The sequence below is a fragment of the Apus apus genome, chromosome 8 (assembly GCF_020740795.1).
Source record: "Apus apus isolate bApuApu2 chromosome 8, bApuApu2.pri.cur, whole genome shotgun sequence".
Lineage (NCBI taxonomy): Eukaryota > Metazoa > Chordata > Aves > Apodiformes > Apodidae > Apus > Apus apus.
In genome coordinates this window covers 7266974-7284402 of record NC_067289.1, presented here as the reverse complement: position 1 = coordinate 7284402, position 17429 = coordinate 7266974, and the positions used below count along the sequence as shown (strand labels likewise).

Here is a 17429-nt window from a genome sequence, read left to right as displayed (position 1 = left end):
GGGACTGGGGCAGTCTCTAAGTATGAAGGATGAGGATGTAAATCTGCTGTAATTGGCAGTGGTATTGCTGCTGTCAGCTGCTCTGCATCAGCACAAATACTGTAGCTACTCAGCTGCTGCTGGCAGTCAGTGATGTGCAGATTGTGCCAGATCTTGAATTCATCCCTACATACAAGTGTTAGCTTAAATTGAGTCCAAAATTAGGAGAATACCTAAGGAAGAGTGTGGAAACAGTTCTGTAGAACTAATGTGACTACTTAGTTTCTGGCTCGTTTTTATTCCTTTCTGTTTAAGAGACAAGTCTTTATGCAGAAGTAATGTGTTCTACAAAGGTTTTACTCTTTCTCTGACCTAGTGCCCTGGTTTTGCATTTTGGTTTGGGTTTTTTTGGGTCTGAAAACAACATTGCTGTCTCCTGCACACCCTGTTGGAGAGTATCTTAACTTTTCTGGTTTAAGGTATCTTGGAATGCCTCTGGAAAACTTCATTAAACTGGCCTTTGCATTCAGCATTGATCTGTCTTCTGCCTTGGTCTGATAGATGAGATCTGATAGATGAGGTGGTGTTCTGTAGATCCAGGAATAAGAGGAAGACATGATTCAGGAGTAGGAAAAAAAATATTTTAGCGTATTTTTAAAAGGCATTTCTGATCCCTAACTTAGCATTGCTGTTGGGAGAAGCTGAAGCAATTCCAGTAGCTTTCTTTATTCTTGACGCCTGTGAGATATCTGCACTTCCTAATCTGAAATGCCAGTATGTTTGATAGTCCAGTCTGTGAATGTTCAACACTGATACTACGTTTTTAACAGCAATTTTTATATGGCAGTGAATTCTGTTTTATAAATTACGATCCTCAATGAAAAATATTATCAATTGCAAATACTTCTTTTCAGTAAATGTTAAATCTTCTAATTCCCTTCCATTTTCACCCCAGGTGAAGTACTTAGCTTGTTTTCCCTCTCCCCACTACTGAAAATGTCAACTTGATATAATGTTTGTAGTCTTGTAAATAAGCACATCCTCATTCCCCTCCAGCTGACTCGGTCTCCATCCAGTCCTTTATTTCAATTAAGCATTAGCTAAGTGGATTTAACAGCAGCTCTTTGTTTAAATAAGCTGTAGAGAAGCATGTTTCATAACACATCCAGTATGCTTAAATGAATGCAGATTCCATTTCAGAAATTACACCCATGAAGCAAGCACTTTATCTTCTTTTATAATAAAGAAAAACATGTTTACACAGATACTGAGGTTAATGTTCTGTTCACAAAAACTTGCATGTTCATTTTTTCTCTTGTAGAGGGTATCTGTGTTTAAAAAAAACTGAGTTGCAACCTTAAATGTGAATTTTAGATGAGTTAGTTTTTTTAGCTTTAATGAGTGCAAACAAGCACTTTATATATTGTTGGCGTGTTGACTTTTGTCTAGCTTTGTTTTGACTTGAATATAGTACAAATTGAATATAGTTTACAGACTTCAATGTAGTACAAGTTAACAGATTTTTTGTAGTGTATTCATAGAAAAAACCTATCTAGTCTAAATACAGAGCTAAAGAAACAAAATGTGAATAGGAACTTCACAGGTGTTCTAGCATTTAAAATATGAATATTTATATACAAGTTTTAAAGTGTAGCTACAGCTTGTCAGTATTTGCATCTTAAATATTAAGTGTGCTGTTTGGTTTTAAATTGCTCCATACATGCTAGTTTTTTTTAGCTAATTCTATTGAAATGAGTTTAGGTCCATTAGAACAAATTTTGTCTGTCATTAAAGAAATATAGAGTAACTTCAGTTCCTAGTTCAGCAGTCTTTTGCTTCCCTGCCTAAACTGCCTAGTGTCACAAAAATCACTGGCATATTTCTAATGAATTAATCTGTGCTTCCCCTCTCTACTTGCTAGTCAAAACTGTTGTCCAAGAAAGTTTAGGAAGAATGATTAATTTTCTTTTCCATTCCTAGGGTAGTGCCACTACTCTGCAAGAGTTATTGGTAGAGTAGGTTTTTTATTGAGAAAGTAAGACTTGAAGCATATCAGCTTGGGTTAGTGATATTAGTGATACTGTTCGTAAAAGAATTGGCACATAAAACGTAACAACTTGGATTTTGTTCTAATTTCAGAGCAATATATTTTGCTGCTTACTCAAACTGCAAGGAAAAGTTGAACAATATTTTTAATCCAGATTCTACCCAGGTACACATGATTTCAGCTGGTGTGGCAGGTAAGAATCTAACTTTTTAGCTTCATTGTAGAGTTGTATCTACAAATAAGAGGTGGCAATGTGGAGAAAACAACATAAAATGTTCAGTGATGGAATAATCTCTTTTTGTAGTGGTTACCTTCTCTGACCTCTCATGAAACTAGCTAGCTGGAGGATATACTAATGAAACTCTGCACTTAAGTGTTAATGAAGATCTTTAACTCTGTGGGAATAGCCTTTTGTAGGAAAACTTGCATGCCTGCTTTTTCAGTTGTAAATTTGTGAAATGTAAAATAAAAACATTCAAAACTGTAACTTCACTCTTCCTGGTATAAACATTTTTGCACTGGACTTGAGTTTAATGCTTCTTAATCTGTTTTTTTACCATCGCTTTCTCTTACAGCTTTGTACATAAGACTTGTCTTTGTCCTTTTGAAATGTGTCTGCAGACATTTGTATAAACTGTGTGTAACACTTTCTCCTCCTTTTTTCAAATGCCAGTCTCTGAAGTTTGCTCTACCACTAAAGTGACATGGAAGAACAGATTACTGTAGTTTTCATATATTTCAATCTCTGGAAATAAATTCCTGTTTTATATGTGCAGTGTAACTTTGAATTTTAGCAGCTACCAATATTTGTTGCTTGATTTGTATGATCTGTGGTTTGGTATCCTTAACAAGGGGAACAAAACTTGGGCTGGTAACACTTCACCTATTGTTGCCTGTGTCCTTCCTATGCAAAAACAAATTTTCAAAATTTTTTGTCTATATAGGCCATAGACACCTCACAGATGAGTTCTGACAATTTTACAGTAGTCTGAAGTTTAATTCCTGTCAAGTTTTACAACCAGTGTGTATATATATAATGTGGGTACTAGCAATCTGGAATGGATTGCCAAAGGTGATGTCAGGATAATTAAAAATATTATTTTTCTATTTAATACTTGCTAATAATCTGATAAAAATCAGTTGTTATATCATTAAAAATAAATTAACATTAGCTTTATACTTAAATAACACACTGATGTTCATCTTTAACACATGAGAAATGTTATGGCAGTTTTTAACCTTGTTAGAGATGTAGGGAAAGCAGTTTTGTCTTAAATGGGAAAAAAAGGTGCTCAGATGATGCAGTATACTTTTATCAGCTGGAAATTTGTGTTTTGTTTGTAGGTGAATAGCATGGGAAATGGGATGGAAAAGGCTTTTGTTAAAAGTTCTTCCTAATTGGTTAGTTGCTCTAATAAAAAAGGAATTGTCTTCAGCTCTTTGTGAAGGGGATAAAGCATAACTTTAAATTTGGTGGGAAGGGGAAGCATGAGAAATGGAAACAAGACCGTCCTCAGTTGAGGACAGACTGTGTAACTCGTGCAAGGCTGCAGGCAAATGAAGGGGTCAGAGTGTTCATTTCAAGTTATGGCCCACATGCTGTAAGGAAGAGAACATTTATGGAGATGTGGTGTAGTGACTTATCCCAAGTACTTGCAGACTCAGACTGTGGTTTGTCCAGTTCTGTATCTGCTTATTAACTCATTTCCCTTCCAGAAGGTTGGTATTACACATCTGTGCATAGGAATGCAGGAGACTGGGGTAACTGTATTTGATTGCCTTTTCTATGTTTGTATAAAAGTTTTAATATTGAACAACAACTGTGGCTGTTACCTTGATCACACGTGCCTAGTTCTGCAGTTGTATTTCTACACCATATAGCCAATAAAACTGAGTGCCCAGTGCAGATTCACACTACAGGTCACAATTTTCTTTCTCTTGAAATGTCTGGGCACTGTCTACTACAGATCTTCTCTGGCAGACCTTTAAAAGAAGGTTATTCAACAAGTAATTCTTGATGCTCAGGACTGGTGGCATTTTGATTTACATCAAAAGGGCTATAGTTAAAATTAAGTGTTGATTTGGGAATGTGCTAACCTTGTTTTTGTAATTCTAATATTTCAGAAAATGCACTTAAGCCAGCTATTAACAGTTTTACCTGCAAGGTTTGTATTGCTGTATGATGCAAACTTAAGGAAATGGCAAAATAATGGGGACAGGATTGAATGTGAGCTCTTAATTGGTTGACTTAGAGTTTAACGCAGATCACCGTAATACTTGCTTTGGAACTTACGATTTCAAAACTGGCAAGGTGGATAAACACTTCTAATAATTAGCAAAACAATAATAATTATTGGTTTTTTCTTTTGCAGCTGCCATTGTTTTCAGTACGGAATTGAGTAACTCAGTCTTAAATGAGGGGTGTTTTTTCGGGGGGGATATGACCTTTCTGTTACATAAAAGCTTTTAATACCTAACGAGTATGAGCTGGCATTTGCACTTCAAGCTTTTCCTGTAGGTTGCAAAATACAATAATGAGACAAAAAGTTAAAAACACTATATAACTTAGTATTTTATGAAGGTACTGTAAGTCGTGAACTTTACTTGACTTTACTGTTACTTGTGTTATATGCTAATTAAGTATCTCAGGCTAGGGTGATGTCATTGCTAAATAAGGATTATTTTATGCACATGGCATTTTTGAGGGTGAGAAGCTGAGGTGTGGTATTAAGAGTTTTTGTTGCATTTTAGGCCTGTATCTTCCTCCTTAAGATAAAACGTGCATCTTTGGTTTTATTAAGGTTCTTTTAGTAAGTTTGTTTTATACCAAGGAGGATCAATTATGCTAAGTAACTGATGCCTTATGCCATTGGAAATTAATGTCCTCTCTTGCTGTGTGCTAGCTTCCAGCAAATAATTCACCTCACTTTCATACCTAAAATATCTGTGTATTGACATGAAGAAGTACTCAGCAGTCTTTTGCTTACTACTCAGCATAGTACATAGTTCTCTTGCAAACTTTGACAGTGAATATATCTAAAGCTTAATAGAAGAATGAGAATGTTTGCTTATGTGAAGACAGCTTATCTCTGTGCTCCTCAAAATTAGGCTAAATTCTCAGATTCATTCTAAGCTCTGCCTTCTCATTGCACTGACTCTTTTGCCACAGAATAAAAACTGTAGAGAACTGAATGAGATGCTTGATTTCTGTATGCCTTTCTGATTTGCCTATTTAATGATTCATAGCCTCATTCAGACAACATTATTTGAAATCTACTGCAAAACTACTTTGCCTTGTATGCTGTTGATTGCTGTTCTTTCTAGAACTCTACTGCAAACCAACCCAAGTGTAGATTTATTTTTTTATTATTGATTAAAATAAATTGGAACCACTTTATTACTTAGAGATACACCCTACTTTAACTTTTCAGCAGTATGTACACAGTTTTTTAATACCTTATAAAATGCATATTTAGTTCATGTAGGAAGTTTGATTTCATAAGGCATCTACCTTGCTTTTTCAGTCCTAAGACAAGGCTAGTTTTTTTGAATGATATTTGGGAGGGAGTGGGGAAGAAAGAGGGTTCACTTGTAAATTTAATGCATAGGTAAGTATTTGGAGATACAAAATTGAACTGCTGCAAATGAGCAGAAATTTCAGTACTCAGTGCATTTTACACAACTATTTTAGTATCTGTGGCCTGTTCTGATTTATTTTTTTTCCTAAACTTGTACCTGACAACAGTTAGATCTCCCAATAACTAATTCACAAATCCTTCCAATGGGATTCAATATGTACACATGTGTCTGATGAGGTCACTGCTTGTTGTTATGATACAGAAAAGCCTGTGTCTATTTTAGGCATTTACTGTACATTTCTCCCGTGAAAAGAGTGAGATCGTGTCATCTCATGCTCCCCATCCGCAGGTCACTTCCTGCAGCAATATGGACTAACTTAAACCTCGTGAGTACTGAACTGAGCGTCTCTTGCAGCCTCTAGTGTAAGAACCACACATTGGGTTTGTAATATCTATTCAATAAACCAAGTAAGGGGAATTCACTTTAATTATCTTGAACTTGGATGATGTGCATTGTGCAAAGACATCACTTCTCCTCAACTCTGTGAAGAGTTATGTTTTTTCTGTGCAGTTCAGGGAAAGGTGGAAGGTACCTTTCACTGATAGCTGTTACTTGACCTAGCTCTGGCTAATTCAAAGTTGCTACGGGGTTAAACAAGGCCTTTTGGGGTTTTTTTAGTGTCCCAGAGCTGCCCTTAAAATGCTGCAGCTGATATTCTGTGTTGTCACATTATTTCAAAGACCTCTTTCTTTTTTTTTCAATATATATATATATATCTCCTTTCTGTCTCTTTCTGTTTTCTTTTGGTTTGTTTTCATTTTACTACTTTAGGTTTTTAATTCAGCATTCCATATTCCCATGTGTCTGTATCAATTACATTGGCTTATAAATAAAAAAAATAACATAACCTTTGAAATATGATGCATAATAGGAATACCTGGGATCTTACCTGTGAGTAGCTGGTATAGCTGAGAAAGTAGATTGAGATAATTCTATTTGAAACTGGGATACAATTTCATAGAAGAAAACAAAACAGAAAAATACAGAAGTTTCTCATATGGCCAAATAGATTCAGCTTTCTAATGAATCTGGAATCTTTCTTGAGGATACAAAACATTGATAAGCATTTTTATGAAGGTCACTGAGACTTCTGAAAAGAAAAAAAGGAAATCATTGATAGAGCTTTACAGTAATTGGTGAAAGCCCCCCCACTTATTTTTGACACATACATTTGCCACAGTTTTTTTATATTTAAAAAAATAAAAACTTATCCTATTAAAAAAATCCCAAATGGTGTTTCATGTTTTGGACTGCTTTCCTTGATGTCAGCATCACTCAACTCCTAATTTATTTTGCCTGTTCCACTAATTGTACTACATTACCTGTAAGAATAGAGCTGTAGTTGTTTTATCTTGAAGCCTGAATTATTGAAGGCTCTTTGATTTGAAAGCTGTGCTTCAAATTGTCATCAATTTTGCCTCATGACAGCCCTGGGGGAAAAAAAAAAATATTGGCTGTGTTTCAAAGTGTCTGATCCTACTGTTAGGGGTGCCACACTTAAATAATGTTTTGAGCAGCCCAGGGAGTGCAAGTTGACAGAATAGACTGTCCTGTGTGAGCCACCCTTCTCTGGCAATTCCCAATATAATCTTCCCAGCCTGCCTAGAAGGATCAGGCTGCTGCTGAGCATGAATACTCACTGCTGCCACCCAAACACTGCCTCTGATCTCAGCTATGTCATTCCTGTTCCAGATGTAGGGTCTACAGAGACTGCCTTTTTGGGTTGAATAGGAAGGAGAAAGGGCTGAGCAGATAACATACAGTCTGGCAGTAACAAAATTCCAAAGCCTACAACTTAAATAGCAATGCAAGAGATTTTTTATCTTGCTCATTTGTAAATAAGAACTAGGGAAGACTTAAGAACTAATTGGTTGTTGTTTAGAGAGAAGCCTTTCACTGGAAAATGTGTTGGTGGTGAAAGTTAGTAATTTTTCTGCACCTTCTTTCAAAGCTTTTGTTGCAGTCCTGGGTATTTCTAGTACCCTTTGCTACACTATAAATATGGAAAGATTCTGATTTGAAATAAAATATAATTCAAGCTTTCTTTGTGCTTGTATAAAGAAATAATTAAAAAAAAAACCCCACAAACAGTGTTTCCTTTACATTTGGTTGAACCCGTGCTCAGATGCTGTTGGAATCAATAGAGTTTCTATGGCATTAAGTGACAGGTCAGAAGGGTTCTGGCAGGTTGAACTACAGACCTTTTTTGCAGATGTAGTATGTTCTCAAAACACTCCATGCCTTGTTATGGCAGAGGAGTTCCCTGGTGCTTTGAGTATTTACACAAGTCTTTATCTACATGAAATGCAGATATACTTTTGGCTTGCTAGGATTTCAGTCTGTTGTAAGAAGGGCTGTACGTGTACCTAGACACAAGGAAATGTGGTGTATAAAAAAAAGACAACCCTGGAACTTGATAATCTATCACAGCTTTTTGGTAAGAGATTTGAGTCAGTTTAAAACCTAATCAAAAGATTAAACTGAAATGTCTAATGTGGTTTTGCTATTTTGCCGCAAATATAGCTAATCTTAGTAGCTGCTAAAACTTGTCATTTGTCTTTAGAACTAAATCATCATGGCCTATTTAAGATTTGGGGGTGGGGACAGAACCAACCTTAAAACAGTTAAGATCCCCTGGCATTTCTCTGAGTATTGCAGTCATTTGTGTGTGATGTAAACCTAGATTGTGATTGAACTTAAGTAACATGTATGCAAGCAGTTCTGCTGAACATATTTATATATGTAAGCTGTTAATGATCTCCATAAACAAGCTTATCAGTAGCCTGTTTGTTGTATAAGTATTGTGCACCAGAAATGCACTGAACAAGGTAGCTCTTTGTTGCTTTCTCACACCCCTAGTCCATTCCCTTGCAAGAGGGCAGCATGTCTTTGTAGTGATATACAAGTGATGTGTGTCACTTCGAAAGCAAGTGTCTAAATTTATCATCTCTTGCCTGGCCATTTTCCAGCTTTTCCCTTTTCCTCTTCTTTCCTGCAGACATGACACCTTTTAATGGTGCATGTGTGATAGTACGACTCAAGATGGCTTTTTATTTTGTTTTTGTTTTGTTGTGTTGTTTTTTTTTTCAGAGCTGCCTTTCACTGTGCTCTTTTCTCTCCACAGTTATGCAGAAGTAAGAGTGATTCTTACTTCTTTCCTTTTTTTTAATCTGTTTCCTTTTTCTTCCTTTTTCTTTAGTGTACTGAAAATCAAAGCTTTTAACCCTTATGCAAGCCTGAATAGTTGCTGTCAATCTGGATAGTTAGAAGTCATACTATTTACTTTAACAATTTAAACACTCTTGCTTGTAAAAGTATTCCTAGGCCAACCAACAGTCTCTGCTTTGAATACTAAATAAAACGCTAGCACTCAAATTTAACTGCTCTTTGTAGTTCAGTATTAAAAGGTCTCCTGACTTAGAGTAATAGATGCCTTTTAACTGCACCAAAAGTAGTATTTATTCAGTCTGCATGCTTTTAAACTCGGATTGTATTTCAGGTAGCAAATTAAATTAACACTGTTTTGTACAGTCTCAAATTGCTATAGCTGTATCTGCAATGCATTCTTATTGATGTGTTTGCCCAATTGGCTTATATTAGTCTAGCTAGCTTTGCTGCTCTGTGATACCAAAACAGGGTTGGTATGATTAGATAGGCAGAGCAATGTACACAATTGGGATTATTTTAAATGGGGAGTCTCTTGCTAAATCAAAGTTACTCAATGTAAAATAAAAAATAAGCTAAAACTTTACTTGGCTGTATGGATTATTAAGTTATCAGTAAAGGGCTATAATGGGTACTTTCTAAAAATCAGTATAGTCCGAGTTTTTGCATCTACTGTTCCTTACTGTGTGTGTTTCAAATGTAGATGCAGTTGCTCTTGTCACACTCTCACATCTAACTTTTCTTTTAAAATATTTTTAGGTTTTACTGCAATTACAACAACTAATCCCATTTGGCTGGTAAAGACACGATTACAGCTTGATGCAAGGTATAGTGACAATGGGAAACCTCACTGTGTGAGAAGGTTGTGCTTGAACCTTGTGAATCTGTTCTGCATCCCAAAATTGAATATTTCTTTAAATATCCAACATTTCAAATCAGAAGGTTGATGCTGATCTAGCTACAAGTTACACTATAGGTTTTCTCAAATGTGTTCTGAGGTTTGCTTGAGGTACTTCCGTACACTGGCCTGAAAATTTGGAATGAATTGCAAGGTTAACAGTCTGAGTAGAAATTAGCATGCAGTATAAAATTTTTTCTTCAGCCATCCTAAATACATTAATGAGCCTCATACTCCTATTTTGGAGATTTGCTGGACTTCCTGAAATAAATGAATATTAGTGTTTTTCTTAGCCAGGCTTATTGTCACATGCAGGGTGACCATAGTAAGTATATTCCAGAACTATTTTTACTGAGATTTTTTTTATGGTGCCATCATGTGATTGGGGTGATAATCCTATGACTAATTCCAATGTTTTTTGGTAGTATGTGCAACCTAATGGCATCTTGTCCCTCTTTTTGGTTTTTAATGATTAATTAGTTAAATTGCTTAAAATATAAGCGATAATTGTGGATGTCGCATGAACAATATTTCTGTGCGTTTTCTCAAACATGGTTCATGGGGAGATCTGATGAAGGATGTTCCAAGTTTGTGTAGGACAGTGCAGTTACATGGGCCAGTCTAGTATATACTGCATTCTCAGCTCTTCTGCTTCATAAAGACTTCTGGCCTTATCTTGTTTCTGTTGAAGTTGTCGAAAATCCCTTAGTAAGAGCTCCAGAAGGTAAGTGTTTTATTTCTCAAGTGACCTAGCTTTGGCCTTCAACACAATGTTGTGCATCTTGCATATCAGAAGAGCAAACTCTTAGAGCAGTCTGTCAGTGTGCCTGGCCAGGTATAGCAGGGACATATGGGAACTGGAGTGCCCCTGGAGTGACAGCTGGAGGTCCAGCTGGTTGTCCCACCTGGTCCCTCTCCCAGTTTCTTCTGTGCCCCCAGTGTACTTGGTGGTGGGGTGGTGTGCGAAGCAAAGAAGGCCTTGATTATGTGTAAGTCTTGCTCAGCAATAGCTAGAACATTCCTATGTTATCAAGACTGTTTCCAGCCTAAATCCAAAACACAGCCCCATACCAGCTAAGATGCAGAAAATTAACTATCCCAGCCCAAACCAGCACAGCAGCTGTGTGTGCCCACTCTCTTAATTGTGCTTGGTACCTTGTTCCCCATGGCAGGTTCAGACCATCAGGACTTAAATTCTGCCATCAAGTGACACCTACCTCCATAATAGCTGCTGCTACTGACTGTCTTGCTTTGACAGTATCTGCACGAGTTACCTTCTTACAAGGTTCTTTGCGGTTTTAATCTGTGAGTTACTCAGGAGACGTCTTGTGGCAGAACACATATGCTTCAAGTGCCTGCACTCTGCTGTAATAAAGCATCTTTTATGCAGTGTTGTAATGGTTTTTCACAGCTGTGTGTAGTATGTTATGTCAATATGCACAGCTCAATTCAGTAAGGAAGCTAAAAATGGGAGTAAGATTTTATTTACCAAATATTGCTTGGTACAGCCATGTCTCGTGAGCATTTTCCTTGATGCAAGTGGGGGCTTAGTTGAATCAAGTCATAGCTACCTGTAATGTATTGGTTGGTATGCTCTGTTTGGATACAGTGGTTGTTTGCTGATGGCTGTGGTGCTTTGCAGCCTTCTGGTTGAACTCTCAGCCACTGTCATTACCATGCTGTGGAGCTGTATATTTGAGGCAAAATTTAGGGGCGATCCACTCACATTATGCAGAAGAAAATGGTAGACCTGCAGAGACCTACATGATATTTGTTCTGTAGTCACCCTGTCAAGTCTGGCCTGGGTGCAGTGTAGTGCTTTGTCCGTGTCTACTGCTGAAGGCCTTTGCAACTTCCACCTCAAGTTCTGTGTTGTTAATTGTATTTGAATTGGAGCCTCTCAGCTTAAGTGTGAGATGTTTCCTCTTGTCACTCAAGGAAAACTGTTTAGTTATTCTCCAGTCTCAGGTTGCACCAGCTTGATGTCTGTTTTGTTCTCTCCTTTTTAGGAATCGTGGAGAAAAACGCATGAGTGCTTTTGAATGTGTCCGAAAAGTTTATCAATCAGATGGTGTTAAAGGCTTTTACAGAGGAATGTCAGCATCTTATGCAGGCATATCTGAGACTGTTATTCATTTTGTTATTTATGAGAGTATTAAGAGAAAACTACTGGAGTATAAGACTGCTTCTGCTATGGACAATGAGGATGAATCAGCAAAAGAAGCTTCGGACTTTGTTGGCATGATGATGGCTGCTGCCACTTCCAAAACTTGTGCAACATCAATAGCATATCCCCATGGTAAGTGGGACAGGTACAGCTGAGAGTCTGAATGAGATTGATGCAAGAGAGAGTTTTCAGTGATATTTGTAGCAGACTTTGGCTCCTTTGCTCAAGAACTGTCTTTGTCTATAGCTTTTCACATCAATCTCAGCAAGTCTTCATGACCATAGTATTCAGAAATCCAAGTATTTTTAAATTACTATCTAGCATGGCCTCTTCTTAGGCAATGTTTATTTTTTCCAAAGGATTTACCAGGGCATGGCCCAAAGTATTTGAGAAGGTCCTTTTTTTCACTTGGAATCTCTTTATATACTCAGCATTTTCACACAATTGTCAACAAGTTCATATTCCTGTTCTAGGAAAACTGGTTGTCTGGTGTCCAGTTGCACTTAATTATTTTGCAAGGTAGTTGTGTATACATTAATTTATTAATGGACCGGGTACTTCATTAGTGGCAACTTTTAAGGTAAAATGTAAGCCCAAACAACAGTCCTCTACTGGCTTTTTAACTAAGCAAATGAATGTTCATTGTGTAGCTACATATCTAATACTGCCAAAAATTTAACTTGTGTTCTTTTTACACATACATGATGTGCTTCTCTGTTTGTCTTCCTCCTTTTTTTAAAGAGTTCTGTGCTTGAGAACTGAGGAAGGGTGAAAGGTTGTATTTTAATGTAAAGTCTCTAATTGGTTTCTTGGAAAGATAATGAAAAGTGGTGAACATAACCACTTGTGGTTTTCTTTGTACAGAGGTTGTACGAACAAGATTAAGAGAAGAGGGAACAAAATACAGATCATTCTTCCAGACACTATCTTTGCTTGTGCGAGAAGAAGGGTATGGATCCCTCTACCGAGGTTTAACTACACATCTTATCAGACAGATTCCAAACACAGCTATCATGATGTCAACCTATGAAGTGGTAGTCTACTTGCTCGATGGATAGCAGCGTGACAAGGCTATCTAGAAGAAGGTGGAAGATGGAAAGACTGGAGTGGACCACTGAATGTCAATGCCAATGTCGTGGGCAAAAGGAAAGGTGTATCAGGAGTATGCAGCTATGGACAAAACAAAAGGTTGATTGTGGAGAACTCTGAATAATTTTGCTGCCTTATTGTATGGTCTCTTGGCAGTGTGTCAAATGGAAACTGTCCCTTAGGAAATGCCTTTATACATCTCTTGATTTGAAATTGTTCCTTTCTTTTCATCTGTTAATCCAGACAGGGTCATTCAGTCATTTTCAGGGACCTGATGGGTGAGAGGGGAGAACATAAAATATACTCTTGGGGCAGCATTACTCACTTCTCTTAGTGATTGTTCTCAACTACATCCTTTTATTCTGTTTTACTGCACAGTGACCTGCTGAAAGAATGGGCAGGACAGTACTTCCATACTTTTCCATGCCTAAAACTTCCATTCAGTAGCTCTGAAGACTCAAAGAGACTGAGGTAGTAGTTAGTGTGTGAAGTTTTCCATGTTGCTACCTCATGACAAAATATGGTGCAGGGACCCTGAACAGAGTTATTTCTTCACAAAAAAAAAGGTGATGTTTGCTTTTGTTTTGGGGTTAATTTTTTAAAGTTTGAGCAGTGTTGTAGGTTAGGGAGAGAGGATCTGATTGTTGAACTCTTCAGGTTATCAATCTGTTAATATCAGTGTACGTGGATTTCTAGTTCTGCTGCATCATCCTTTTTCTTTTCTGGAACTTTTCCTCCTTAAGTAAGAAAGACCTATTAAATGTTCTCCTATATAATGATTTTTCCTTGCCAACCTCTCAGGTTGCTCACACAGCTAAGGAAGAACTTGCTCAATGTTACTTCATAGCCTTTTTAAGGATTCCTCACATGATGAGAAATCTCAAGTAGTCCAACCTGCCATTGGTGGAAACGGGATTCACTCAAAATAGTTTTCTGCCACCTAAGAACAAGTTGTATTACCCTAAGATGTCTGCCAAATCCTGACTTGGATCACCAGTATCTGTATGGGTGTAAAGGGGGCAAACACATGTCACCAGAAAGCAGAAAACAGTTGTGATTAATCTTTTCAGTGCAAATGGCCTCTGTGGAGAATGATAGAGAAAACTGTGATTGAGATTTTCTTGTAAGCATTCCCATTAATAATTGCTGTATTACTTCTTCCAACTTGAGCCTGTGTACTGAACTGCAGCTCATAGTATAACCTTGTCCTCCAATTGTCTGAATATTCAGGCATTGTTTTTGTTGTTCTGTAAGCCAGTTGCAAAACAATGCATTGCATTCAGCAGTGAGCTAATTTATTCTGTCATAAGTTACAGGACTTTGCAAAACCATACAGCTGGAGTGTCAAAATCAGAAGCTTAATGTTACCAGTAACTTGTACAGCTTTCCAAACAGGTATCTTTTATCTGCACCTTGAGTACTTCTTGGTCTGCATCCTTACAAGATCCTTACAAGGAAGATGACCATTATAAATTGAGGGCAATAGCTTTCTATATATAAATGCTGCTACACTGGTATGTTCAGAACTGTGCTATCAACTCTTCCAGTGTGGTGCTTCAGTACACTTGAACTGTGCAGTATGTGCAATGAATGGCTTTATTTTATGAATGACTCCTTATGCACTTTGTGGCCTTCTTATGGCTTATGAACTTTCTTCCTCTTCCTGGTTATCTGTAGCCAAACTGTGTTCAAAGCAGTTTGATTTTATACAGAGCATGTGGTTTCATTTCCATGTCTGCTGTGCAGGATAAACTATTTTGTGCTGTAGATCCATAGCACCTCTGTTGCAGTAGTTCTGTAGGCTGCATGTAAAAACTCAAAGCTTACAGAATAAGCAGTCTGCTTTTCTCTCATGCTTTCCTTTATTTTGACCCTTGTCGTGTTCTCCACGCAGTGTCAAAGTATTTGAGTATTTTGTGTAATTCTAATCCTTCTAAAAGCCACCTAGAGAACATACAGTGACCTTGCAGTGGAGGTTTAGTTGTATTGACTTCCTTCTCCTTGGAAAATGTTATCTTACCTTTTAAAGACAGTGTGGTCTGTGATGTGACCAAAGGTGGACTTGATTATTTTAAAGAAGTGAAGAGAGTGCAGAAATCTGTGTTTAAGTGGGCTTTTTTGACTCTGACCTGAGTCTTGCTGTGATGCCATTTTTAGATAACTGAGTGCAGGAATAGCTACTTATAGTAATTTTAGTTCAGGCTATCGGGATTATTCAGTCATAGCCAAAATGTAAATTGGCAAAGACAATATTCAGCTTTGGAATTTATGAATACAGTTAGCCCTTTGATTACCCTAAGCTTGGTGAAGAGTTACTCTCCTGTTTATTGGATATGTTCTCCCTTAGTTACATGTTCATCTCCCATTAATTCACTGGATACCATGTGTGTGCCTTGTTTGTGCCAGACCCCCCCTGGAATGTAGTAAAAAAAATGTTAACAAGGGCAATTGAATATGGGAGACAACAGCTAAAAATAGACAATCAGCTTATTGTTCTACCTTTTTAATGGGTGTTTAAGGAATGCTTTAAACTTAAGGACTGATCTTTCTGGCTTGCTTTACGTAACAAAACAAAACCCCAAAGTTTTGTGGCATTTTTTTGTCACCTTCAAACTACGAAGTTACCTCTTAAGTATTTCCCAAAGATGTTTAAATTATTTGTTTTTCTTCATTATAAAAACTCAAAGGGAATAAGAAGATGCTATGTTCAGTAATATCTTGAACTACAGAACTTGAAAGGGGTGCATTTAAACTTTCTTGTAACTTAGATGGTCAGCTTGATTTATATTTGAAGGTAGTGTATTTATGTCACACTTTTTTCTGTGCTAGAGGCAATGGTCTTGGATGTCTGAAATACCAAGTAACTAGTTTCTTTATATTTCCCTTGCCTAGATGAAACTTTAAATCTTACTGCAAGCCTATTTGGGAAGCACTGAGGCTGCAGTTTTCCGAAGCAGTCAGAAGATGGCACTGGAGCATGCATTCATCAGAGGGAAAAGGGACTTCTGCCAGGGCCTGTTAGTGTGCACTGGTTGTCACTGTCTGTGGCATACTGGGGGGACATGGCAAGTGGCCCGAGTTAGAAAAGCCATAAAAGTATATTTCAGTGAATATAGTCACATTTCTCCGCCCCTTTGTTATCCATTCAGTCCCTGTAGAGCTGTGTAAAAACAGGTGAGTTATGTATTTCAGAGGGCTGAGCTCAGCCTCCCAGCTGACTGATAGATCTGTTTCTGTCTGAGTTCCTGGTCTGTTAGCCTGTATTGTTTTAAGTAGGTTTACACTTGGGTTTTATGGAGTTTTGATTATTTTAATTATAACTGAAACTTCAACCTGTCCACTTGTATATTGACATTACACCTGTCTAGTTCCCTGTTTACATAATGCACTCCATATATTTCCTTTCTGATTGAAGTGTTTGTTAATGACAATTTCTGCTATTGTTTTTGTTCTTATAAGGACATTTGTAACATTCCTCAGACTGTAGCATTTAAAAAAAGTCCTTCCAGAGACAAAAGATTGGAGAGCCTTTATAAATGTTGCTTCCTGTTTAAATTCCTATTTGAATTTGGAAAACAAGCTGAACACTGAAGTGTGCCTAGGTAATTGTACTACTTTTTTTTCAACATTCTGTCTGTTAAAACAAGCTCTGTCAGTTTTGAGTTGTATTTAAGAGAGTCTGCCTACCCTGCATATGTGAACATAATGATGCGCTCGGAGTCATAGCTAAACACTCACAAGTGACAGTGAGGACACTTCAGTGCTTGTGTGAGGTTTGCTATTATTCTTGCATACGTGCCATTGGCTGTAAACTATGTGCATTTACTCTGTATTTATATAGTTAACTTTTTTGTTTGGATTGCTTTAAATTTCAAAGTAAATTAAAACTTTGTGCTTCTATTTGAATGTTGCCTTCTGTGCTAAACTGTACATTATTTGTAACCTTCTGATTTTTCTATTATTGATAAATACCAGTGCCTGGACAGTTGTGATTAAAAATAAGCAATTCATTAGGAGATCCCAGTGAATCATTTTATGTTGTGCTGTCTTATACTAGCTGAGAAGAACATATCTTTATTGAACCTAAAATATATTAATTTTGGAGGAGTTCAGGGGTGACTTAAACTAGTTGAATGTGTTCTTGCAGTTGAATTTGAACACTTACCTCTGGTGTGAAGTTAACTGGATGATCTCAATGACAAGCTCCAGATTGTGAAACTCACTGCTAATTCTGGGTTGCAAGGGAGTGATTCCTCCCTGAACTGTGGCTGTTCAGAAGTTGGTCGCTTTTCCTAGCCGTGCTCCTGCAGCAGACACTTGGGATGGGACTGAGACTGTAAATGTTGGAATTGTCAGGAGTGTAAGCAAAATTCAAGGCAGTCTGTTTGGAGACTTCATCATCTATCCAAAATTGTGCAAACAGGTATGCAATGTGCAAATGTGAA

The 17429-nt window shown here is 37.3% G+C and overlaps 1 protein-coding gene across 1 annotated transcript in view; it reads left to right on the top strand.

Moving 5' to 3' along the window:
• Window positions 1-17000, top strand: part of SLC25A36 (solute carrier family 25 member 36) — a 30695-nt gene extending 13695 nt beyond the window's left edge. Inside the window, exons 4-7 of the mRNA XM_051626337.1 lie at window positions 2119-2219; window positions 9590-9656; window positions 11738-12027; window positions 12760-17000. Coding sequence (XP_051482297.1) covers window positions 2119-2219; window positions 9590-9656; window positions 11738-12027; window positions 12760-12953 — 652 coding nt within the window. The 3' untranslated portion in view covers window positions 12954-17000. The remainder of the gene's footprint in view (window positions 1-2118; window positions 2220-9589; window positions 9657-11737; window positions 12028-12759) is intronic.
• The last annotated feature ends 429 nt before the right edge of the window (window positions 17001-17429 follow it).